This window comes from Carya illinoinensis, chromosome 3, assembly GCF_018687715.1.
Source record: "Carya illinoinensis cultivar Pawnee chromosome 3, C.illinoinensisPawnee_v1, whole genome shotgun sequence".
In the NCBI taxonomy this organism is placed as follows: Eukaryota; Viridiplantae; Streptophyta; class Magnoliopsida; order Fagales; family Juglandaceae; genus Carya; species Carya illinoinensis.
The window spans coordinates 27,404,347-27,430,823 of NC_056754.1; the positions used below are offsets into that span (position 1 = coordinate 27,404,347).

Genomic DNA, 26,477 nt, shown 5'->3' on the forward strand with positions numbered 1-26,477 from the left:
TATGTGATTAAAAATTATATATAATATAAAACATATTATATATAATATTAATATATAAATAGTACCGGTCTAGTCCGGTCCGAAACTAACTGGAATCAAAATTGGATCGGTTCCAGTCTGTTTTTCATTTATGGAAATCGGTTCCGGACTGAACCGGTCCAAAACCAGCACAACTGGTTCGGGCCGGTTTTTCGATTTGCCGGGTTTTTTTTACACTCCTACATCCATGCTTTTTTATATAAGAGAGTAGATAATGGATTCCACAATAAAATAGTATACTATACATCAATCTTGTAAATAACATAACTATTTCATTATTAACTTATTTGCATAACTTTCAGAGCAAGGCAAGAAAACTAGTGAATTATAGATAAATTCAATCCTATTTTTGAATGGCATCCATGCATTTAAAATATATTCCCTCATGCATATTCATCTGTATGCTCACTCTCCGATAATCCATAACTCACATTGCAAATGTCTGGTTGCTACAATATTTTCAAACTAACTAGTCTTTAAAGATGACCAATAACTGTAAAGTTCCATCTGCTTTCATGCACCAAACCTCTAAAGCACAACTTTCAAACAAAGCTGTGTCTAAAAACTATTACAATAGCCTAGAGGAGGGAAAAACTACTTTGAATAGAGCCATTGGCCATGGATAATATGAACTCAAATCTCTTTCAAAACAACATACAAGTTGAGGAGACAAACAAAACTTCACCTAGAAAAAATGTTCCACTTTTTAAATGCTCCACAAATCTCGGACATTCCTTTTTGGGATCCTTTTCGTTATTAGGGCCTAGGGCTTGGCCATGGTAGCACCCTTGCCCCTGGCATCATAGGCATTGTAGAGGGCTTTGGATGATGGGGTTTTGGGCAAGAAAACATATGCGTATGCATTGGTGCAACATGAAACTTCTCTTTTCAAGCTACCGATGTGATATCCGATTAATGTAAATGGCAAACTAGGTTTTATTTTCTCTGAAATGGAGATGACAAAGGTTGCAAAGGATTTCTATTATGTTCTGGTTCTAAAGTCTGTTCGTGTTAGGCTACCGATAGAAAAGATTCGGCTCCAAATTATTAAATCTTGGGTTTTGTTAGAGGTTCCAACAATCAGCTTCATGGATGATCATCATGTGCTCCTTCAATTGCAGTTTGAACGTGACTTTGTGCATAGTTGGGTGAGAGAGGGGAGGCTGATGGAAGGTTGTGTTTCTAGACTTTTCAAATGGACAAAAGATTTTGATTTGCATATTGAATCCGCATTAGTGCTTTAATTGATATTTTTACCTGGCATTCCTCTACATTTGTATCGGTTTGATTTCTTATAGATTCTAGCCACTAGATTTGGTCGTTATTTGGGGACGGATAATGCCACCTTATAGAAGACTAGGGCCATTGGTGCAAGAATTTGTGTGGATGTTAATTTGAAAGAGGAACATGTGCAAGGATTTCTAATTGTGGTTTTGGCTAACAAGACTATTTGGCAGGAAGTGAAATATGAGACACTTGGTTTCTATTGCTCAAAGTATTGTCATCAAGGTCACACGGAAGTGGTTTGCAGGATAGGAGAGTATAGGCGTACTTCAGGAAGGGAGGGAAATGGGAATCAAAAGAAAGTATGGAAAGAAAAATCATCTGACAAGGACTTTGAAAATGGTCAAAGCTTGGAGGGGAAAGGATTGGATGGTTCTAAAGGTCATAAAGCCATAGAGGATGTTGCACTAAAATAGGATGAGGGGAATACAATAGAAATTGAAGAAGGAGAAATTTTGTCTGAGGGGGAGAAGAAATAGGATGCAGAGAAGTTGCCTAGGTGGCAGAGCAGGGAAGAGGGTAATGCAGGTGATATAGTAACAAATGGTGAAGGTCTTATTGAAAGCACAAAAATATTGCTTGAGGCAAGATAGATTGTTAGTTAGGAAGTAAGACAAGTTATGTCAGTGAAGGCGAAAGGGGTTCGTGTTAGTGTGCTTTATTCAGATGGTATACATGTCGTTGAGTTTGATTTTTTGGGAGGGGATACTGGTGTAGATGGCTCTGAGAAAGGACATACAACATTGGTTTCTGAATTATTAGAATTGGAATGCCGGTCTAATGATATTTTTGTTGAAGAAATTGAACCAAAAGCAAGACAACTAGATGTTAATTCAGACTATGAAGAAAGAAATAGCCTTCAACTACTTGCAAAGGAGAAATGCTATGAGTTAGATCTTGAGATGCAAAAACCACTTTCAAGACGCCATAGTGATAAGAAACAATCTATGAGGCAGTCACAACGGGTTTTATCCCATCCTTCTAAATTTAAATTATGATTGAAAATATGTTGGTATGGAACTTGCGAGGGTTAGGCTGTGCCAAGACAAGGTTGTGTCAGTTGGTTAAAAAATACAATGTGGTGATTGTAGCTATTTTGGAACATTTTTCAGAGGTTAGTAAAATGAAGCATTTGGCTTTATCTTTGGGGCTCACGAATTTTTCTAGCAATTCGGATATGGATGGCAAGCTATGGGTTTTTTGGCGTGCCTCATGTGACTTTGAGTTGGTGTGTACGTCTAATCAAATGACCATAGGTTGGTTCCATAATGGTGCCGGAAAATTTTTTGTAACTTTTGTTTATGCAAAGTGTAGTAAAGTGGAGCGTTGTGCGAGGTGAGTTATGGAATAGTTTATAGGAAGCTTGTATAGATGGTCCATGGATGAGAGTGGGGGATTTCAACATCATACGAAAGGATAAGGAGAGAAATGGTGGGAATTCGAGGCCTCTATCTTCCATGGCAAATTTTAATGACTATTTGGACTCTTGTAGTCTTCTAGATCTTCTAGTGGTGGGACAAAAAATGTCATTGTGTAATGGCCATGAAGGTCACATGAGAAGGTAGGCTTGGTTAGACTGAGCTCTCATTAATTCTTCTTTTGTAAATTTTTACTAGACAACGTACTTTGAATATTTGGAGAGGAAGTCTTCGGATCATCCTCTTATGGTTATTAGATTTCAAAAAATGGTGGTAAGCTACTGTCCTAATCCTTTTTGTTTTTAGAATATGTGGTGCTCTCATGCAGGTTACAAACAATACGTTGAGGAGATTTGGAGTGAACTTGTCCAGATTTCTAGTTTGTTAAAGTTGGCAGAAATTTTGAATGAAGACCATATAGCATGCCTGGAACCGGAATGTTTTCAAGCATGTGGGTCAGAACATTATGGTGCTGGAGGAAAGGTTGGAGATACTAGAAAATTAGTTGCAAGGAGGCTATATCTGAATATTGAGTGTGACTATCTTACCACAAAAATTAAGTTGGATACTTGGGAACTCTAGGAAGAAACATGTTTGTCAAAGTTGGCCAAGAAGAAATGGCTAAAGGAGGGTGACTAGAACACTAGTTTTTTTCATGCTAGTGTTAATCAGAAAAGGAAGAAGTTTATTTCTCATGTGGCTCTTGAGGATGACAGTTTATTGGAGAGACCAAAGCAAGTACATGAGGGCACTACAAAATACTTCTAGGAATTTCTTTTGGTGACAAATTCTGTTGAGCAAGGGGATTTATCGACGCTGTTAGAGGAAGAAATTTCAATAAATGAAAATGTAGAACTTGTCCGTGCACCAACGTTTGAGGAGGTTTAGGCTGCGTTGAATTACATTCCAAAGGAGAGTGCTCTTGGGCCTGATGAGTTCGGGTCAACTTTTTATTTGCACTGTTGGAAATTTATTAAGGAGGATGTGGTGAAGGTTGCCGTGGATTTTTTCTTGGGTACTCATTTACCTCACTTTTATACATCTTCGTACATTGTTTTGATTCCCAAAGTAGAGGAATCGAAGAGTTTTGATAAATTTAGACTAATCAATCTTTGTTTGGTGGCATACAAAAAGATCTTGGTTCAACGTATGACTCAACTCTTATCCCATTTGATCTCAAATGAATAAGGAGCTTTTATACTAGGATGTAGTATTTTTGAAAACATTACCTTAGCCTAGGAATTAGTGCACTCTTTAAACAAGAAGGTGAAGGCATGAATGTTATGCCAAAGATTGATATGACTAAAGCATATGATAGAGTTGATTGGTCTTTTTTGGTGCGGGGTCTAGAAAGGTTCAGTTTTTCCTCTCATTTTTGCAGGTTGGTGATGAGTTGTGTGACAACTCCATGGTTTTCTATAATGATGAATGGGACGTATAAGGGTTTCTTCCAACCTTCCCCGTGATTAAGGCAAGGTGATCATCTATCATCGTATTTATTTATTATTATGGAAGAAGTGTTGTCAAGACTTTTATGGAAGAATTTTGAGGAAGGTCAAATACACTGCATTTCACATCCTGTGGGTGCACCTTTGGTGTCTCACCTTCTCTATGCCAATGATCTACTGGTGTTTGTTAATGGAGAGAAGAGATCAATGCGACGACTTGTCAAAATTTTGGAGATATATGAGAAATGGTCAGGCCAGTTGATAGATAAGGACAAGTCGGCTCATTTCTTCTCAAAGAAAATTGAAATCTCAAGATGGAGGAGTTTAATAATGTTAACAGGGTTTATGGAGGGGAAATTTCGAGTGACGTATTTGGGAATTCTCCTAGTGTCAGGCCGTCTAACCTCTAGAGATTTAGAGGCTCTGGTAACAAAGATAAGAAATAAAGTGACAGGCTGGAAATTGAGATTGCTTTCTTAGGGTGCTCGACTTGTATTACTTAAGCATGTCCTCACAAGTATGGCTACTCATCTCTTAGCAGTTCTTCATGTGCCTATGGTGTTTTTTAATAAAATAAATGTTGTATTGTCTACTTTTCTTTGGGGGGAGATAAGTGGTAAGGCTAAGTGGAAATGGTGCACTTGGGACCGTTTATGCTAACCTGTCAAGGAGGGTGGTTTGGGTCTTAGAACTTTTTCTGAGGTGCAATGATTGCTGCATATGAAATTCACTTGGCAACTTTTGAAGGTTGACAATTTATGGACTAAAATCTTTCAGGCTAAATATGTCGAACAGGGCCATGTGATGCTTGCCCAAGCCAACTATACAGCTTCCTGATTCTGGAAATCAGTTATTAGTGTGCTTCCTGAAGTTGTTGACAATATGCAAGTGAAAGTTAAGGAAGGCGGAACCTCATTTTGGTATGATAGGCGGCTGGCGAGTGGCCCTCTATGTAGCAGTTTTGTGTCTATGGTAGAGGGGCTCAAAATTAAAGATGTATGGGTTGATGGCACATGGACTGAAAATAAACTTGTAGAGTTGGTTGGTTTGGAAAAGGATAGGGAGATTATGCAGGAAATAATCAAAGGTAGAGAGGGTAATGATATTACTATTTGGAAGCCTGCTATAGACGGAAAATTCTCGTTGAGCAGTGCTTGGGATTTAATTTGAATTAAGGGTGTTAAGCAACCTTGTAGGAACTGGATTTGGCACCAGTTGATGCCAAAGAAAATAGCTATTTGTATTTGGAAAGCCAAGTTCAGTGCTTTAGTGGTAGATACACGAGTCCAATTTTTGTGTATACCCATTGCATCTTCTTGTGATTGTTGTTTACATGGGGAAGCAGAGTTAATGGAGTATATGTTGCATTCCAGAAATATTACGTCTCAAGTTTGGACCTTTGCGTCAACAACTCTTGGTGTTCCTAGTATGGAGGGGTCTGCATGTTGGGTGACAGTAAGGTGTTGGTTCTCTTATGCAAAAAAATTCAGTCATCGTTGTATTTTAATTGGCCTATTACTGTCTCTCATTACTTGGCAATTATGGATAAGGCGATGCAAAGCTAGGATGGAAGGGGTTTAAGTTGGTAATGGGAGTGTGGTTGGCTTTGAATGTATGGTTACGTAAACTGTCTTGTCTCTCATTACTTAGCCATTATGGATAAGGCAATGCAAAGCTAGGATGGAGGGGGTTTAAGTCAGTAATGGGAGTGTAGTTGATTGTGAAGGTATGGTTATGTAAATTGTCTTCACTTATGGTTAAAATATAATCTATTTCCTCCACTGATGAGACCATTTTCAAGGAACTTAAGGTGCCTTTTATTAATTGCCCAAGGAGAAGACCGCGGCTTGTTTATTGGTGCAAACTTGTACAAGGTAGGGTAAATTTGAATGTGGATGGAAACTGTCGTGGTAATCTCGAAAATTGCGGCGGTGGGGTATTTTACGAGACCATGGAGGGAAATTCATAAGCAATTTCTCTATTCATTTTGGACATGGTACTAATAATGAAGCAGAATTATGAACCTTAATAGTTGGTGTTGGAGTTTGCAAAGAGATGGGTTTCTCACAAGTTACAATAGAATGTGATTCTAGTCTGGTGATTAGTTGGTTAATAGATCAAAGGTGCACGGCTTGGTACCTATGGGATTATTGGGATGAGATGTTAACTTGTCTTCATGGTCTTCATTTTACCATTGAGCATCAATTCAGAGAAAGAAATAGTCCGCCAGATTTTCTTGCACGTATGGGAGAGAAGGGTCTTAATAGAAGATTTACTTTGATTGATTCTTTATCATGGAAGTTAAAAGGCATGATTTGTTTAGACAAGATTGGTCTTCCATACATTAGACATTAAGTGTTTGGTCGTTTTAGGGTTTTTTTATTCTTTGTTTGTTATAAGTTGGGTTGTTTTATAAGGTTTTCCTCTACCATAAATGAGAGTTTATTGAAAAAAAAATTCATTAAAAAAAAAGGTAGAAAAAAACAAATCTCTTTCAATTGTATTTCAGCTTGCAAACTATGTGCTCATTTATTAGTTGTGACTTTTAAGGTGCGTTTGGATGCTGAGGTAATTTTAGATGATCTGTAAATAATAAAAAAATAATAATGAGTAGTATATAAAAAATAAAAAATAATAGTAAAATAGTTTGAGATTAATTCATTAACCAAACAAAAGTTAGTGAAGTAGTGAGTCGTCTCCGCTTTGAGTTTATACACTATAAAGAAAACCCTTAAGAGCACTAACATTGTATCCCTGATCAGGTACGCTTGTCTAGGCAAGTCCCAAGCAAATACCTTAATTAATTAAGCCTCCTTCCAAGATACATCCAAGATACATCCTCCTAAGACCCATCTAAACAAAAATAAGTGGCAGGAACCAACACTTTATACCAAGATTTTTGGAGTGATCAAACCATACTAAGGTTGTTATGATTATATCCCAAGAGCTAATCTAAGTATTGATCAAACCCCAACTTCATAATATTAATCGAAACGAAACAATCAATATGGATCAAACCCAAAAAGTTCAAGCACCCAAATTGAGCTATTAATGAACAAACATCTTCAAAAACATGAGAAAACCCAACCAACTTATGTTTTATTATAACAAAGGACTTTGATGCGTGCAACAGAGAGGACCCAACCTGAAATCGGGATGGGAGATTCAAAGATAAAAAAATCATTTGCAAGCTGGTTTTCATTATACAATAAAAATGTACAAAAATTCTATATATGTGCAGTGACTTTTACAAACTCATTACGCATTCTACTAATATGATTGGTTGCATTATTTTTTAATATGAAATAACTACTTTGATCAATTACATTAATAAAGTGTACAAAAATATGTAAAAATGATTCTACCTAACAAAACAAAAAAAAAAAAATCTATAATCTTTACTCACCTTATATATACCTGCCATTATTGTTTCTAGGAGCAGGCTACTCTGCCACCTGAGTAGCATAACTCCACTTAACAACACTATTTTTTTTTATTTTTTTTTTCATATTTTTTTTCATAGTTAAATATTTTAAAAAAATAAAAAAATAAATCAATATACCAAAAATCACTTTATTAATAATTAAGTAGAAAAAAATTTACGAAATAATACACTTAAACAATACACTTTGAGGGGCAAATAAGCATTTTCCTTGAAAAAAAAAAAAAAACTCCCAGCCAGATGGGTTTAAAACCCATTTTCACACCGGCTAATGAAATCGCGACACGTAGGCGCTATAGGAGAAAAGAAACTACACCCAGCAACACCCAATCCCCAACTCATCTCTCATTCTCTCTCCCTCCCTCTGAAGCTCTCTCCCTCCCCCATCTCTCCACTCTCAGCTGTTCTCATTGAAAAAACCCTTGCCCCCCTCCAAATCTCTCTCCCTTCATTTAAGCATAAGTTTAAAAAGAATCGCGCAAGTTATTGTTTCCATGTTTAATTCAAGAAAAAAAAAACAAAAAACAAAAGGAAACAGATCCAAGAAATTGAAATTAACTAAAAGTACCAGAAATAAAGGCTTCTTTACATGGAATCATTGCGCTTTTGTCATGATACATTTGACCAAGTCCAGAATATGAAAGTAATGGTAGAAGAGTGCATATTCTTTACCCCAAAGTCCATCTCAATGATGCATGTTGCTACCAGCAAGATTATTACAAGGGCTGCCACCAACTACAAGATCAAATCCACCAAATGAGCTCATCATATGCTCCAACCGGTCACCATTTAACTGCTACACGTCTGCAAGGTCAATCAAATTCTCTCTATGCCTTGTTTGCTTCCACCAACTGTTAAGAATTTGGTAGTTGTGGATATTAGGATTGCTTGTGTGCTGTGAATGTTGGGAAGGTGATGGAAATGGTGAACAAAGGTTGCTGTGATGAGAAAACAGGTTACACGACTATTGTATGAAGAAATGCTAGAAAGGACAAAGGCAATGGAAATGCTACGGGAGTAACTTCGAGGGCTCCCAATCTTCCAAAATGAAATAACAACTACAGAGAATCCTTCCAGACATGTTCCGATCCACTCCACTCACCTTTTCGTGCCTTAAGATACTCTCATTTTCTAACAGAATTTAGACTAACTAAATTGACCCCGACAGTATAAAACCCACATGACAGACGCACGCACCGTTTGGATTAAACACCAAACGCTGCATTTTCAGACTATTAAAAAGGATTCTATTACAAAATGGTGTGTCGCACCTATTTAAACATATAAGAAATGGTGTGCAGCACCCATTTATTTAATACATGACATCGTTGTTGCATGACATCGTTGTTGCTTCTTTAAACTTCATCACTTTTGTACTTCGATAGATCTCCCCAGTTTAATTCCTTCCCAGATCAAGTCTTCCATTAGAACCGTAACATTCCCTTCCTCTTCAAAGAACCTTGCCCACAAGGTGTGGGTAAAGGTTTCAAAGCTTCCACAAGATTTCCTAGCTACTCTCTTCCGTTGGCAACCCGTTCCACTTTACCAATACCTCGGTCACCACTCGGTCTCCCTGTTTCTTCATCTTTCTATCCAAAATTTGTTCCGGTTCTGGTTGAATCTCACCAGAGGAATCGGTGGGAGGGAGATTCGGAAGGATTGGGGTCTGTGAACCCAATTTCTTCTTCAGAAAAGACACATGAAAAGTGGGATGTATTTTCGAAGACTCCGGCAGCTTTAGACTATAGGCCACAGATTCGATCCTTTCCTCCACTTGGAAAGGTCCATAAAACCTGGGTGATAGCTTTAGATTCCGCCTCAAAGCTTGTCTTTTGTCAGTATGGCTGCAGCTTCTGGTAAACCTAGTCCCCTTTTTCAAATACCCATTCAGTTCTCAGTCTATCTGCATAGTACTTCATCCTATGTTGAGCATCTGTTAAATTTTGTTTGAGCAAGTTTATTATCTGGTCTCTATTGTTGAGAAACTGATTTTCCGCTTCATTTGCCACTGTGCCCAGTACATAGGATAAGAGAGTGGGTGGGGGGTAGCCGTAGACAGCCTAATAAGGGGTCATTTTATTCGCCGTATGATAGGTGGTATTATACCATCACTCAGCCATTGGGAGCTTGTAAGACCAACCCTTAGACTTCGAATCAGCATAGCAATGTAAATAGGCTTCCACACACTTATTCACTGCTTCAGTTTGGCCATTCTATTGCGGATGATAAGCTAAACTGAAATCAAGGGAAGACCCTTGTGCATTAAAAATGGCCTTCCAGAAATTACTTAAAAAAATTGGGTCCCTATCCAATACCATAGACCTAGGGCACCCATGCAGCTTAAAAACATTCTTCATAAACTCTTATGCCACCACTTGAGCAGTGTAGGGATGAGCCAAGGGTATAAAATGCCCGTACTTAGAGAGTCGATTAACCACCACCAATATTACACTGAACCCTTTTGAAACTGGTAGACCTTCCACAAAATTAAGAGAAATGTCAATCCAAGGTTGGTTGGGAATGGGAAGTGGCTGGAGTAGTCCAGCTGGGTGAACAATCTCGTTTTTCATGGCTTGGCAGGTATCACATTCCCGTACTAGCTTCTTGATGTCTTTTTTCATATCCTTCCAATAGAAATTCATTTTAGCCCTTTGGTATGTTTTCAGGTACCCCGAATGATTTGCTTGAGTGCTGTCATGCACAAATTGTAACACTTTCTTTTTAAAATCAAATTTTTTTTCCAACACAATTTGCCCATTTTTTAGGATCACCCTTTGCCTTAGAGATATGCCCTTAGGTATATTTTGATTTGACTGTAGCTGATCTAGTAACACTACCAGCTTAGTTGATTCTTGGTAGCTCCTTTTTAATTCCTCTAACCAAGAAGGGTTAGGAAAAGAAAGTATAGCTGCACATTCAACCCTGCTTGGCTCTTCCATTCTTCTAGACAGTGCGTTCGCCACCCTATTTTCTTTTCCTTTTTTGTATTCAAGAGAAAACTGGTAGCCCATCAACTTGGCTACCCATTTGTGCTACATCTCAGCTCCCACCCACTGCTCCAGTAAAAACTTGAGGGCCTACTGGTTAGTCCTAACTATAAAGGTCTAACCCAGGAGGTAAGGCCTCCATTTTTGGACAGCTATCACAAAAGCCAGTAGTTCTTTTTCATAGGTAGATAAGAGAAGGCCTTTACCCTTAATGGCCTTGCTTAGATAAGTAATGGGCTATCCGGACTGCATTAAAAAGGCTCCCAGCCCTATTCCATATGCATCACATTCAATAATAAAGGGCTTGCTGAAATCTGGTAACGTTAACACCGGAGGGTGTGCAACAACCTATTTCAAGGCAACAAACGCCTTCCTTGCTTCCCCACTCCAAGAAAAAGCATTTTTCTTCAACAAATCTGTAAGAGGGGTTGCAATTCCCCCATAATGTCGGATAAACTTTCGATAATACCCTGTTAGCCCTAGGAATCCCCTTAGAGACTTCACATTCTTAGGCTCAGGCCACTCTAACATGGCAGTCACTTTAGAAGTATCCGCCATCACCCCATCAGCATTAATCACATGACCCAATTAATCGATTCCCCAACAGTGAATTTACACTTAGATCTTTGGCATATAGGTTGTGTTACTACAGTAAGGATAAAACCTTACTCAAATGTCCCAAAGTTCAGCTCGACTCTTGCTATAGACCAAAATGTCATAAAAAAATACCAATACAAATTTTCTAAGATAGGGTTTAAAGACATCGGTCATTAACCCTTGGAAGGTGGTCGGGGCATTAGTTAGACCAAAGGGCATTACCAAGAACTCATAATGCCCTTCGTGAGTACGAAACGCTGTTTTGAGTATATCCTCCTCAACTACCCTCACCTGGTGATAACTCAACCTTAAATCGAGTTTAGAAAAAATAATCGAGCCAAACAATTCATCCAACAACTCATCAATCACGGGAATCGGAAATTTTGCCTTCATCGTCTCCTTGTTTAATGCCCTATAGTCCACACATAATCACCAACTCCCATCGACCTTGTGAACCACTATAACAGGAGAAGAGAAGGGGTTGGAGCTAGTTCGTACCATCCCTGATTTCAAGAGCTCAACCACTATTTTCTCTATTTCTGTTTTTTGGTAGTAGGGATATCGATAAGGCCTATTAGCTGTGGGTTGTGTACCTTCTTCGAGAACAATATGGTGACCATTGTTACGGGGTGGAGCCAGCCCTTTAGGTTCATTAAAAACTCCCTAGAACTCCTCTACGACTTGAGTAACATCACCCTCCAATTTTATTTGCTCCTTTCCTCCCTCCGTAACAGCCATAATTTGTAACAAAACTCCCTTGGACTTAGGCATTTTATGACCATCCTCCACCATCGACGGTTTCAGCCTCAACCTTTCAATTCAATCAACTTCCCCACATGGCTAAAACTCATCAATAGTTTAGAGAAATCCCCCAAGTTATGGGGCCCAATGTTTCTAACCATTGGACTCCTAGCACGACATCACATCTAGCAAGATCAAGTAAATAAAAAGAGGGTTTAAGCGAGGTACCTTGCACCTTTACATTCACTGCTTTGCACATTACCCCACTTCTCAAAGCATTGACCGTTTGCTACCTTGACACTCAATGCAATTGAAGGATCCACTACCAGTTTCAGCTTGGGAATTAGAACTGAATCTATGAAATTATGTGAGCTGCCCGAGTCTAGTAAGATCACCAATTTCTCCCCCTTTATGTTGCCCAGCAGCCTCATTGTACTTAGTGTAGGAGTGCCCTCGATTGCAGCCAATGAAATTTCAGGTACCTCTACCTTGTCATCAGCCTTATTGTCCTCGCCCACTTCTTCCTCAACCCTTGTAGGGCTGTCCTCCTCCTCCTCCTCAATGTCTTCCTCATCAACCTAGACGAAATAAATCCTTGGTTTTATGCACTTATGGAGTGGGTTCCACTTCTCATTACAGTGGTAATACAATCCTTTTTTCCGTTTTTCATCCATTTGATCTGAAAGAACTGGTCTAGTGGCAACAGTAGGGCCAAACCACTTAGTGTTGCTGCTACCCGAGTAAGACCCTTGGGAAAAACCCCCAAAAGTTTCACTAGACTTCTCCATTGTTTGCTTGATGCATTTTTTTACACTTAAGAGGTATTCCTCTTGTATTCTTGCTAATCCATATGCTGCATTCATATTGACAGAGTTAAACATTTTTATGGGAAGGCGGATCTCATCTTTCAGCCCACTTATGAATCAACATAGTTTGTGCTCATCTGAAAGGCCCCTCAACCAATTGGCTAGGGCTTCAAATTGTGTCGTGTAAGCCACAATAGCTCTGGACTGTTTCAATTGGGTTAGTGCCTTCATGGGACTGTCGTACGATGTTGCCCCAAAGCAAAGAAGCATAGACCTGGTGAATGTCTCCCAGTCATGGAAATGGCCCCTCTCAAAAGACTATTGGTACCACACAAGAGCCTCCCTTTCCATGTGGTAAGATGCCATGTACATGCGGTGTGGCAAGGGAGTCTGATGGAATTCAAAGTACTGGTGTGCTTTGAAAATCCATGAGGCTGGATGGTCTCCTTGAAAATGGGGAAAGTCTAACAGCACGCCCCTTAAACTGCCTCTTCTTGGTTCTAGTGGTTCTTGGTCTTCATTCTGTAGCTGGTGCTGTTCCTGCTGATTATTTTGCTGATTGTTTTGCTGATTTTGTTAATGTTGATTGTGATGTTGTTATAGGTGTTGCTGAACAATTGTGCGCATCATATCATTGAGTGTGTCGAAATTATTCTTCATTGTTTGTTGGGTTTGCTCATGCTGCTGTCTAATTTCCAGTATTTGTTGCTGTAACTCTTCATATTGTTGATGACACTTGGATCTTGTATTTTCTGCCATAGGATCGGTGACTTGATACCACTGTTAAGAACTTGGTAGTTGTGGATATTAGAATTGCTTGTGTGCAGTGAATGTTGGGAAGGTGATGGAAATGGTGAACGAAGGTTGATGTGATGAGAAAACAGGTTGCACGGCTATTGTATGAAGAAAAGCTAGAAAGGACAATGGCAATGGAAATGCTACCGGAGTAATTCGAGCGCTCCCGATCCTCCAAAATGAAATAACAACTACAGAGAATCCTTTCAGAAATGTTCCAATCCACTCCACTCACCTTTCCGTGCCTTAAGATACTCTCATTTCCTAATAGAATTAAGACAACTAAATTGACCCCGACAGTATAAAACCCACATGACAGATGCACACCCGTTTGGATTAAATACCTAACGCTGCGTTTTCATACTATTAAAAAGGATTCTATTACAAAACGGTGTGTCACACCTATTTAAACATATAATAAACAGTGCATAGCACCTAGTTATTTGATACTTCTATTAAAACGTAATAGTTAATTGCACGACGTCGTTGTTGCTTCTTTAAACTTCATCACTTTTGTTCTTTGATAGATCTCCCCAGTTTAGTTCCTTCCCAGATCAAGTCTTCCATCAGAACCCTAACACCAACACCTAACGATATTTCTATTTAGTTCTGAAATCTCAACCGACACAACATTCTTAAGACAAGTGCTTTCGTTAAGGACGAGTGCTTTCAAGAGAGATAATGGTTCGGTGCAAGTGTGTTGCAAGGAGAGAACAGAAGGAAGGAAGGGAGATGAGTTGGGGATCGGGTGTTACCGGGTACAATTTCCTTTCTTTTGAAATGTTTACGTGTTGCGATTTTATTGGAAAAAGAGTTTTAAACTAACTTTTCCCTTTCCTTATTTTTAAAGGCATAGTATGGACATTTAAAAAAAAAAACAAAAAACAAAAAAATAACCAAACGGTCCAATCAGGATTCAAAGAGTAGGCTCCGGGTGACGGTTGGGGATTTTATCGGGATGTGCACGGTGGCAGTTGAATTTGGCGGGTTTTTGTGTCTGTCGGCAATGTTTGGAATTTCTTGGAGATTTTGGAGCTGTAGCGAGTCAGTCCCATGATTTTTCCTGCATCCTACTTTAAAGTTTATAATGTTAAATTTTACACATTTAAATATTCCGTCATAAATCCTGCTACATAATTATCGACAGCTCAAGAATAGACTGACTCTCTTTTATTTTCAAGAACAAGAAAATATATGCAAAAAATTTGCTTTATTAATAAAAGCTAATTTAAAAAATTAAAAAAAAATCTAAAAAGCAAGTGTGATATTTCTCGTATTTGGGTCAATATATTTTATTGATACAACAATTATACGATTCATTTAATATTAAAGCTAATAACTTGGTAACCCCATCAAGTAAAAGCCACATTAACTCTTATCATTCTATTATATAAAAGCAAAAATATACTTTGAGTAAATGCGTGTATATATATATATAATGCTAAAGCCACACATAGAGATTTCGACTAGAGATCTCGACAATGATTTTTTTTTTTTTACTTAATCATTAAAAAAGTATTTTTAAATGATGTTATGAAGTTATTTTAAAAAAATATTTAAAATTGTTAAAAATAAATAAAAAATAACAAAAAAATAAAAGTTACACTTTTAGAATCTCATGTATGGCTTTAGAGCCTCTCTCTTTTTCTCTATATATAATAGAGAAAGAGAGAGAGAAACGTAAGAAGGAATAAAGTCCAAAATCAAACTTGCACTCAATGGTTAGGTTGAATTCATCAAATTCAATTAAAATGGCCCATTATCTTTCCCCATAAACTCTAGTGGTCCAAGAGACTGCAAGATTTCTCAAACATGACTTGCCTCATTTTATTTATTTATTTTTTTTCGTGTGTGTCTGTTTAAAGGAGGGGCAATTTTTTGTTTCACATATACCATATAGTAGCATTATTGACTTGGTAACATATAGGCTGTCTTTATGAATTTCGGGATACAAAACAAAAATTGTACTCGCTATCCAATTAGAATTCGATCGGTATACACTATGATTTAATCTATAAGATAATTTAATTTTAAACTTATATTATAAATAAAATCCTACAATTTTAAACAAAAATGGTGCCTTCTCAACACAAGTGGAATGATTCTTTAAAAGAAAAATAAGTGGGTTAGCTATTTTAGTCCTTTTTGTTCATATAATGAATGTTTAAAATAACAGTACCTTCTTGTTGCTCAAACATGAATATTGAAAGAGCAAAAGAGCAAGGAAGAAGCTTCGCAGAAATCCCCATATATGCTTAACTCTAATGACTTGATGATATCTTATTATTCCAAAAGCTGGCTGTATAAAATCTTCCCCATGCATGGGCAGTTTGTCTGGGACCCTGGGTACATGTGTCATGTAGTTGTGGTACCAAAGAAATGGATCTCCAAGCAATATCTTGGAAAATATAGCTGTTTGGTATGATCGAAAATGGTCCTCCTCCAGTCCTAATCATCTGAATAGTCAAAACAAACCCTCGTAAGACATTAATCATTCAACTAGGTATCCCTATGTTCTACTTAAGAAACGATGTTCTGTTTTTTAAATTTTATCTGTTTTAATAAGACATATTTTAAGTACTCTTCTTTTAAGCAGTCGATATCTGAAGTCATTAAAACTTATCAGATTAATGAACATGAATGATGACGATTTATTTTTATTTTTAAGTAGCGTTGCTCTTTTATTTTTGTTGAGCTATTTCTTTTACCAATCCTTATTCTACTAATCAATCAAATTATGGAAAATGCCAATAAAGGAACACCCCCCCCCCCCCAAAAAAAACCCCAAAACCAAAAAAAAAAAAAAAAAAAAAAAAAACGGAAAGGAAAGGTCGGTATGCAGTCCTACAAATCGGTTTATTAAAGACTAAAGTAAAGAAAGAAATCATATCCTTTAAGACTATATTGGTCACAACGAATGATTCACGTTTTTGTACTCCATTGTCTACGTTGACCCACCATGATGTACTTCACGCGTTACTACAATCAATTTGTTTAATATATTTTGCTTTCCTTCAAGATAAAAAAGCGAATCTATAGTTTTTCCGTACATTGGAGGCGTCTTAGGCCATATGGTTGATTTTGAAGTCTACTGAAATATATCTAAATTGTAATTCATCATTTTTATATTTATTTTTATGTCTATTGTTATTTCCTTTTGTTTAGATAAAAAAAAAAAGTTTAAACTTTTTATCTGTAGAATGATAGTCATCTCCTCCTCTGGAGGGTGGGGTATGAAATTTCTGCTTTAGGTAAATTGTTGTCTCTTAAATGGTTTATCTATATAGAGTTATAAAAATTAAAACCATATCAATTATGAAGTTATCTATCTACTGTAGAGCCCCAAACATGAGTAGTTAGCTTGTAATTTAAAATTTTCTCTATATGTATTAGGTTAAAATTGTAACTTCAGTTTTATGAATGAATCAAATCTATTTCAAAAAAAAAAAAAAGTGTGCATATATATGGTTTTGGGGTTTTTATTTTTCAACCCAAATACGTGTTAAAAAAAAAAAACCCTGTTCAACCCTCGTGAATTTGAACAAATATACTTAAAAAAAAACTATATGGATTTATTGACCCAACGAAATGAGTCAGTCCTTATCCAAACATGAAACAAAATTCAAGGATATTTCGTATGTGATAATGTTGTTTTTATCAAACCTAGATTGACTTCGCTCGACTCGGCAATAACGGTTTTCTTTATGGATTTTAGAATCTTGATAATTGCATTAGGGTGAAAACTTTTTGAATTTTGAAAACAATAATTTCATAAATTAAAGCAAAGAGTAAATTACTAATATTTCGATCATACCTTTTGTTATCTAATTTAACACTAGACAAATATTTCATTGTACTATAATTTAACTATTTAATTACAAATCTTTTCAATGATTTATACGGCGTACTTTATAATTATTTAGTATGAAAGGACTACACGCATTCACAAGATTAGTTGGGATTTAAAGTCCTTAAAAATAAAAATTAAAAATTAAAAAAAAAAGATGATTTAATATAAAGATGATATGATATGGTTTCAGTTAAAAAAATAAAATTTTATTTTTTTAAAATTTAAAAATATTAAATTATTTATTATATTTTATATAAAAATTTTAAAAAATTATAATAATAAAATAAAATAAAATAAAATAGATCCTCTTAATCCAAACCAGCTCATAATCTTGTGGCCTAAGTTATTTCCAATGTAAAAGGGCAGAGAGTTTATTTTATGGTAAAATATCTCTTGGAAAGAAGTTAAATTTATTTTCAAAGTTTGATGGCAAGACCAAAACAGAAGTGTAAAGCTCAAAAACATTGTTTAGAAAAGCGAACTCCTCGCTTGGAGCTGATCAGCCGTTAAGAGAGAGAGAGGGTTTTGAATCATTCTGTTGACTGAGAAAACAGCCGGCGCGGGCCGTCTGCCAATAGTGGAACATATATTTATATATTCATATTACATAAATGCATACGCGTTGAAGAATCGAAAACCAATCCTAATAAAGCCGCTCTTTCCTGGCAACTAAAGTCTATGCCTCTCTCTCCCTAAAGTTCCTAACTTTGAAATGGGTTTTCAAGGTATTGTCGACATCACTGCACTGGGTTTTCTCTTATTTCTCTTTGTTTTTGAGATTAACTAGTCTTTGCAGGTTTGAAGGGATTTTTAATAGTTGAATTGCTTATTGTTTCAGTTTTGAATTTTCAATAAAAATTATGAAGCTTGGGTTTTTGGTTTCGTTAAAGTCTCACAAAATTTGAGCCTTTGATAAGGTTTGAATAAGAGCATGCGAAGTTTATTATAATTGATATATTTGGTATTGGGAGAAAGCTTGAATTACTGAAAGAAGCTTATATTGTAGTTGATTCAAAATTTATATGTCAAGATTGTTATTGATGGGTATGGTGGAGAAATGAAATTTCAGGAAGGTTGGAATTGAATTTTAGGGGGAGATTTGTGTCAGTGAAGGAGAAAGGTATTGCTGGTTTACTGAAATCTGAGAGTTTTAGGAAGTTTGTTATTGATTTTAGGAGCAGAATTGTGTCTGTGACTGTGACAAAGAAAAAGTCTTGTTGGTTAACTGAATTGCAGTGTAAAGTGCGATATGGGTTGCCTATGTACAAAGGCTTCTTCGGCCGTCCAAGACAGAGATAGCCAGGAAAGCTCGATGAAGAAATCATCCTCTTTGAGTAAACGATCATGGGATTTAAGAGTGAATTCTTCCAGAAGACATGATGGAGTAAGGGTTAATGATAGACTACGATTGCATAGTGGTGAATTGAAAGGCATGCGCATTGATAAGAAAACCAATGGTTCGCTTCGGGTTCATGATGATCAGATTGTGAAGAGAAGAGAGACGTCTGAAGTCCCTGTGACCGATCGCCTGCGCCTGGGAAGGGTACCAAAGGCTACAAGTGGTGAGCAGATTGCAGCAGGGTGGCCGGCATGGCTTTCTAACGCAGCGGGAGAAGCTATCGAGGGATGGGTACCACGGAGTGCAAATACTTTTGAAAAGCTGGAAAAAGTATGTTATTGTTCTTCAATTGAGGGTCAATTTACATTCTTGGAGTCTCAGCAGTGGTGTTGACTAGTGATCACTCTCACAATACTTGCAGCAAATGAACATATCCTGGAAACCATCTTTTCATCCTTGATTGCTAGTTTGTGTAGATTAATTTTATTACATCTTTGGCTGTCTTTGGCTCGAATTTCATACTAAATTTTCCTGTTTATTTTGAGCCTTTAGGAAAATGTACGAAGAGGGAAAAGGTATGCTGTGGAAAAAGTCTATATTCAACCATCTGATGAAGAATTAAACCAATAGGCCATTTGGAAGATTTGTTGATTTTATAAAATCTTGCATGCTTCTTCGTGCCTAGAGAAACCATATCGTTCTATCATTAACTAGAGAATATGTAGTAAAAGAAAATAGATATAATAAAGCCACGCATCTCCTTTCAGAAAATTCATAGTTCCTCAATAATGAGTCTATACTCGAGTATACGTCAGTACAGCGCAGGACCGCCCAGTACACATGCAATGTAAATTAAAAATGAAAAACAGAAACCCCTTCGATCAATATAATTTTATCTCTATGAAATGGATTGACTATGTGTTGTTGCTTCATGAACTGCTTCATTGTACCGTACTCTTTTTATATCTTATGTAACAGGAATTAGAATTTGGCTGTCGAAACTACTTTCTGTATCTAAAGTCTTTATCAAGGTTCTCTATCTTCTTACTGTTCTCTGTCTTTAGATTATCGTTCTTGATTTGATTTCATGTGTGATGGCAAATCCTTTCTGCAGATTGGCCAAGGAACTTACAGTAATGTTTACAAGGCTCGCGATGTTATCCATGATAAAATAGTTGCTCTGAAAAAAGTACGATTTGATAATCTTGACTGTGAAAGTGTCAAGTTCATGGCAAGGGAAATCATCATTTTGCGAAGGCTTGATCATCCAAATATAATAAAGCTGGAAGGCTTGATCACATCTCAAATGTCTCGCAGTTTATACCTTGTTTTTGAGTATATGGAGCATGATCTTACTGGGCTTGCATCGAACCCTGGCATAAAGTTCTCAGAACCTCAGGTATCATAAATGACTTTTAGGTTATCCCAGACTTATGTTTAAGATGGTACTTATTGTTGAGATTTCTACACAAATTTTTCTCGGGAGGCATTTACCTTTGACAGCTTTTTGTCCAAAACCAAATATTTTGAAGCTATTTTGGTGAGAAATTTTTATAATATTTATTGCCTTTAGATTGAAGCACCAGTGCCCTTGACTGCTATGATGTCAAAATTCTAATTTTGTTTTTTCTTTTAGGTTAAATGTTACATGCAGCAACTTCTAAGTGGACTTGATCATTGTCATAGCCGTGGTGTCCTGCATCGTGACATAAAGGGTTCGAATCTTCTTATTGACGATCGTGGCATTTTGAAGATTGCGGATTTTGGCTTGGCTACTTATTTTGACCCTCACGACAGTGTTCCACTGACAAGCCGTGTGGTCACTCTTTGGTATCGACCACCAGAACTCTTACTTGGAGCTTCCCACTATGGAGTTGCAGTGGACCTATGGAGTACTGGTTGCATACTGGGGGAACTATACGCTGGCAAGCCTATCTTGCCAGGAAAAACAGAGGTAAAATGATTAGGAACCTATTTTAACAAGTCACACATTATTGATGCCTTCTACAACCTTCTGCCTCGAATTGTTACTATGGAAAGTGAAAATACCTTTTGGAATTACCATAAACTGAAGCATACATAATAAAAAAATAAAAGAAAAAAAAAGATTGGAAAAAGAGAGGGATGGAGAGATCTATCCCTATGCTGCAACCTCATTTTAATTTAACTTGAATAGGAAATTTGAGCTTGAGTGCATGTTTTTAGGCTTGTGCGGGGTTAGGGATGACGTGGAATGGAGTCATTTGAAATTGCATTTCGCCAGTCAATCCCTTTTATCTATCTGGTTTTTTTAAAGTCTACGTGTATATGACCAGGATCACATTTTGGATTGTGCTAGACAATGTCCACCTATCATTTATAAAAATATTGTTGTTGTCATTGTATAATTTATTTTGCCTGTCCTTCACAAGTACAATTTTATCATACTCATTTTATGGTTAGGTTGTGAGTTATCATGTCTCCCATGACACACACACACACACACACGTGTAGATCCAGCTGTTCTCAGTTTTCAGAAATCAGAATGTTTGTGTCATGTAATTAGTGTGCCCATGACTTTATTTCTGTATTTATTGTAGGTTGAGCAATTGCATAAGATTTTTAAGCTTTGTGGCTCACCTTCTGAGGACTATGGGAGAAAATTGCGGTTACCAAATTCAGCATTCTTCCGGCCCCAGCAGCCTTATAAAAGATGTGTAGCAGAAACATTCAATGATTTGCCAGCTGCTGCATTGGGGCTTATTGAGACTTTGCTTTCCATAGAACCTGCACATCGAGGAACTTCAGCTTTTGCTCTGAAGAGTGAGGTATGCTGGTTTTTCTCTGGGAAATGATGTAAAAATACTTTGGTCGATAATGAGCCACTTAATGATCTGAAACTTGTTCCGACATGTCCTTTACGAAACTTGTTTCTTTTTGTATATTTTCCTAATTCATGCATTTTGGTCTTTAAAGGTTAATTTTCCCATCTACCAGAAACCTTTTTCTCCCTCCACTCTTATCTTAAAGGCCTCCACAATGAAGATAAAGAATTGTGCACTGATAAAAGAGAGGCCAGCCCTGAGGAATACAGAGAAGGGAAAATTGAGCTTAGTTTTATAACTATGTTGGGATTTTCTTCTGAATATCTTTATCTGTCAAAGGAGAGAAAGTAGCAATACTTGGTGCTAGAGAAACATCAATTCTCACTAAACAACCCCCTCCCCCCACTCCCCCCGCCCAGCCCCCAAAAGAAGAGGAAATCTAGAATATTCTTGCTGCGGATGCATTGTTTCTATTTAATATTGGATGAGCTACCTGTTTCATTTCTATTTTTGTGAGGCTTGCAATACTTGTTAGCTATTTTAATTTGTAATTATGTTTACAGTTCTTTAAAACAAAACCGCTGGCTTGTGATCCTTCAACTTTGCCCAAATATCCTCCAAGCAAAGAGATTGATGCAAAAGTGCGGGATGAAGTAGCAAGAAGGTACTGTTATAGGTTAATCAGTTTATGTGATAATTTAAGATGATAATTGTTCTGTATTGTTTTGTAGGAAGATGATAACTCCCCTCTAAATAAACCTTTTAATTGTCCAGATTTAATTCATACTAGCAGAGATTTGTCAGATATTAATACATGTTTTCAGTCACGACATGCATGATGGTAATATTTTTGAGCTGTCTCCACAAAAAGAAAAAGGGCAAAAAAAAAAAAAAAAGAAGAAAAAGAAAAGATGCCTTTGAAGGTGTGAAACGTAGTAATTTATTTAAAGGAATAATCGGAGGTTCACATGATTTATCCATTAAGTTCACTTAAGGGATATGTTTTTCTTATTGTCCTTTCAAATAATTTTGCGTGAATGCCTTTGTTTGTCTTGCTCCATTCAAGTTTAGAAAGGAATGTATTAACGTTTCTATTCTTTTGTCGTTTATGATTTCTGCATGCCTTGACACCTTGATTTGTGTGAAAGGGAGGCTTATTTGTTTTCCAAGAGTGGTGTTCATAACTTTTTTTATTCTCACAGGCAAGGCATTGTAAGATGCCAGGACCAGAAGTTTGACCTTGGAAGGAGAGGACAAAAAGATTCTCAGGAAATTCCTGCATCAAAAGTGAACTCTCTGTTAATGCAGGTAACGAGAAATGGGATCTTTTATTAGTTCATGGTTTTGGAAATGTTTCGCATCCCAGTTGAAATTAAGCGACATTACTAAAATGTCAACAAAATTAGTTCATGATGTGCCTAATGTGATTGGTTATGGACTACTTTATCCAAAACTTTCGTTCGATTATTGTTTTGTAGAAGTCATAAATTTTTAAACTACCAGTGGTTTATTTCTTTCCAATATTATTTCTAATGCAGAGACCAAGTTCAAAGAGCAGAAGTGAATTGTTCAACCCTCATCGGGAGGATGCTGTTTCAGGTCTTCTGGTTGCTCCACCTAAACAGTCACGACCTATTAGAGAAGTGAGAGCAGAGAATCTTCCTAAAAGGGTTTCCCATTCAGGACCACTGGTTCATGGGCCTGGAGGCACAAAGTATGGGAAAGAACTTGATCATCCACCATCTGTGTCAACCGCAGCCAACTTATCAAAATTATCTGGTTTGGTAGCTACTAGGACCATGTTTTCTGACGATCTTCAAGAAAGGCCTGGTCCTTCACGGCCAGATACAACTGAGCGCATTGGCAGGTTTTCTGGCCCAGTTAAGGAATTGGAGTCCAGAACGCAGGATCATGAACGTCACATGAAGTTGGATGGAGATTTCCATCAGATGGATGGAAAAGCCTGTAGTAAAGAACGGTCTCCAGTAAGTTACATACCATGTTTTTTTCTTCACTTATTTCTCAGGCCACAAATTCTAAGCAACAATTTCTCGGCCATAGACATCCATACATATGTTAAACTCTATCCAACCCAGCCTGTTACATATGGCCTCTCTTTTATTGTGCACCACTTTCAGTAGTTTGGTCATTCCAATTTTCTTTTACTTTTCCAAAATTTCTTTCTGAAAATTATAAGTATGGTGTCCCATCATGTATGTTGATGAGCTTTACTTACTTTGCTGATCAATTTATGATTTTCTTCTACTTACTTTTCAAGCATCTCATAGCAAGTCTGGTAATCTAACTCAAGATGCGTTTTCATGTATCGTTTCAGCATGGTCATGGGCGGGGAAGCAAGATCTATCTGTCTGGCCCCTTACTGAATTCATCCAAAAATGTCGATCAGATGCTTAAAAAGCATGATCGCGAGATCCAAGAATTTTATCGACGAACTCGACTCGACAAAACGAGATTGGAGAAAGTTGCTCCTCATGGGAAGCAAGTAGCAGCTAAGTAAAGCTTCATATATAATTCTTTAGCTTCTGGAAAAGCAATGACATCCAACACTGTCATGGATAATCGTCTCCTACTCAGCACAAACAAAACTGTCTTAGGCTCCTTTGTAATTATGATTCTGTTTTTCCCTTTTTTTTTTTTTTTTGAAATTTTTTTAACTACCCCACATTATATAAATGATGTCAAAGTGTCGTTTAAAGTTTCTCCTTTAAGTGCTACCCGACGTTGTCGTGGTGTTTGCAAATTTGAGGATGATTACACTCTATTTTGTTGATTAGAGCAGAATATGGCCACCGTATCTCTCTCTCTCTGTCCTCCATCCCTCATTTGTTAGTGCTTTTCTGAGAAAATTCTAGTTTGTTATTTTTTATGGGTAAAAGAATTTTATTAATAAAATAATAGGCATAGTCTAAATACACATAAAGTATATGCAAAAGAATGTAACAAAGTAATTAGAGTTGTAATCGAGCTGAGTTGAGCCGGGCCAGTTTTTGGATTATCGAACTCGGTTCAACTCAAACTACTCGAACTCAAGCTCGAGCTTGAGATTTTTATTTAGGTCTCATTTGTTTTTAGAGATAAGATAAGTTGGGATTAAAGTTGAAAGTTAAATAAAACGTTATTAGAATATATTTTTTTAATATTATTTTTGTATTGAAATTTTAAAAAGTTGAATTATTTATTTTATTTTGTGTAAATTTAAAAAAATTATAATGATTAAGTAAGATGAGATGAAATGTCTTGTGTAGTCTTTATTCAAGCTCAACTTGATAAGCTAAATTGCAAACTTGAGCTCATCTTGGGATGAGTTCGAGCTTAGCTTGAATTATTACTATTATTTTTATTTTTTGAATAAGATTTAATAATTAATAAATTAGATAAATACAAAAATACAAAATTTAATATTGAATTTGTATAGGAAAAAGTCTCTTTGCTGCTCGGGCGGTACCTCTCAAGTGTACCGCTCAGGAAAAAAATATTTTTTTTTCACTTAATGATTAAAAAAGTGATTTTAAGTGTATTGATGTATTTTTTTTTACTTAATGATTAAGAAAGTGATTAAAAAATTGTAAAAAGAAAATTGAGAAAAAAAATAATAATTTTGCATTGGGCGGTAAGCCCAATGGTAAGGGTGGGGTGGCAGAGTTTTAACTAACAATTAAAACCTCTATTGAATTATAAGATTTTAAAAAGTTATAAATAATTAATATATAACTGGTTGATATTTATCCATATGACAATATATTATATGTCTATATAAATTATTAGTAATACAAAATTACAAATAATTATAGCTATGAAGCATATTCAATATATAGACATAAGTAATAATTAGGTTACATATTATATATTTATTATAAAAGTGCATGTTTATATTGTTAGCTAATACATACACATATATATATAAACACATAGGTTTATATATGTATTTATCTACATATGAATGAATTTTAATTGAGTCGAGTTAACGAGTTGACTTGGGTATAAATGAGTAGGCCTTAATAAGCTTTAGTCAAGTTGAGTCAAGTTTTGTAGAGTATGCGTCATTTACTAATCGAGCAGGTATTTATTTTTACGGATATTTTTTTTTTTCATGAATCAAATTTGATTCAAGTTTAATCGGGCGAGTACCGAACGGGTTATTGAATAGACTGATTTATTTACAATCCTAGAAATAATGTAATTTGCCCCCAACGAGTCATGGGAATGAGAGCACTCTCTAGTGTTATTTGGCCTCGAGGTAATGTTATTTGCCCTAGATAGTTGAATTATTTTGACCTAGTGTTAGGTTAACTTGGAGATATAGTACCACAATTTTACGTGAGAAACTATATTAATCCCCAACAATTCAAAGCCTACCAAAGCGACAAAGAGACATGTAAATGAACTGAAAACGTGTTTATAAAAGTTGGAATCATTCAACACGGACTCCAATTAATAATAAATAAATAATTATTATTATTTATATTCTGGCAGCATCGCTAGCTATTTCGCTCACATGTCCATACAAATATGGACGACTTTTTGATCTTTTAGCCCAATATTGGGGTTTTGTCAACAACTTCTGCGGAAGAAATTCAGAGTTCTACGGAAGCTTTTGTTGCCATTTAAACAAATGAATTGAGATCAAGAGAATTTTAAATAAAAATTAAAAATTAAATAAAATATTATTAATATTTTAAAATTTTAAAAAATTGAATTGTTTATTATATTTTATATAAAAATTTAAAAAAATTATAATAATAAGATAAAATAAAATAAAATATTTTTATTATCTAATCAGGAAATAGATTCCATTTTCATCTCTTTTCATGTGAGGTTGGAATTTGACATTTGTCCGTATTGGATTGTCAACTTATTGTAGAGATCATTAATTGCATTTTTTTTTTATGCCGCCAAGATAATTAGT

At 36.2% G+C, this 26,477-nt stretch overlaps 1 protein-coding gene across 2 annotated transcripts; it reads left to right on the forward strand.

The window, feature by feature from the left end:
* The first annotated feature begins 17,835 nt into the window (after positions 1 to 17,835).
* On the forward strand, positions 17,836 to 24,377 carry LOC122304007 (probable serine/threonine-protein kinase At1g54610). Of its 2 annotated transcripts, none has more exons than XM_043116016.1 (9): positions 17,836 to 18,132; positions 18,246 to 19,076; positions 19,861 to 20,145; positions 20,383 to 20,700; positions 21,326 to 21,553; positions 22,114 to 22,214; positions 22,753 to 22,858; positions 23,089 to 23,535; positions 23,886 to 24,377. In XM_043116016.1, exons 2-9 carry the CDS (start codon positions 18,657 to 18,659, stop codon positions 24,066 to 24,068), a joined length of 2,088 nt encoding a protein of 695 aa, XP_042971950.1. In that variant the 5' UTR covers positions 17,836 to 18,132; positions 18,246 to 18,656; the 3' UTR covers positions 24,069 to 24,377. The 2 variants fall into 2 exon arrangements, with proteins under 2 accessions (XP_042971950.1, XP_042971951.1); XM_043116017.1 differs by having other exon boundaries at positions 18,644 to 19,076.
* The last annotated feature ends 2,100 nt before the right edge of the window (positions 24,378 to 26,477 follow it).

What these genes read in the sequence shown, in the direction of transcription:
- LOC122304007 (XM_043116016.1), top strand. Translation starts at nt 18,657, where the DNA reads ATGGGTTGCCTATGTACAAAGGCTTCTTCGGCCGTCCAAGACAGAGAT. An exon ending in CTTTTGAAAAGCTGGAAAAA is followed by an intron (nt 19,077 to 19,860) that starts GTATGTTATTGT and finishes TCCTTTCTGCAG; the next exon opens with ATTGGCCAAGGAACTTACAG. An exon ending in CGGGATGAAGTAGCAAGAAG is followed by an intron (nt 22,215 to 22,752) that starts GTACTGTTATAG and finishes TTATTCTCACAG; the next exon opens with GCAAGGCATTGTAAGATGCC.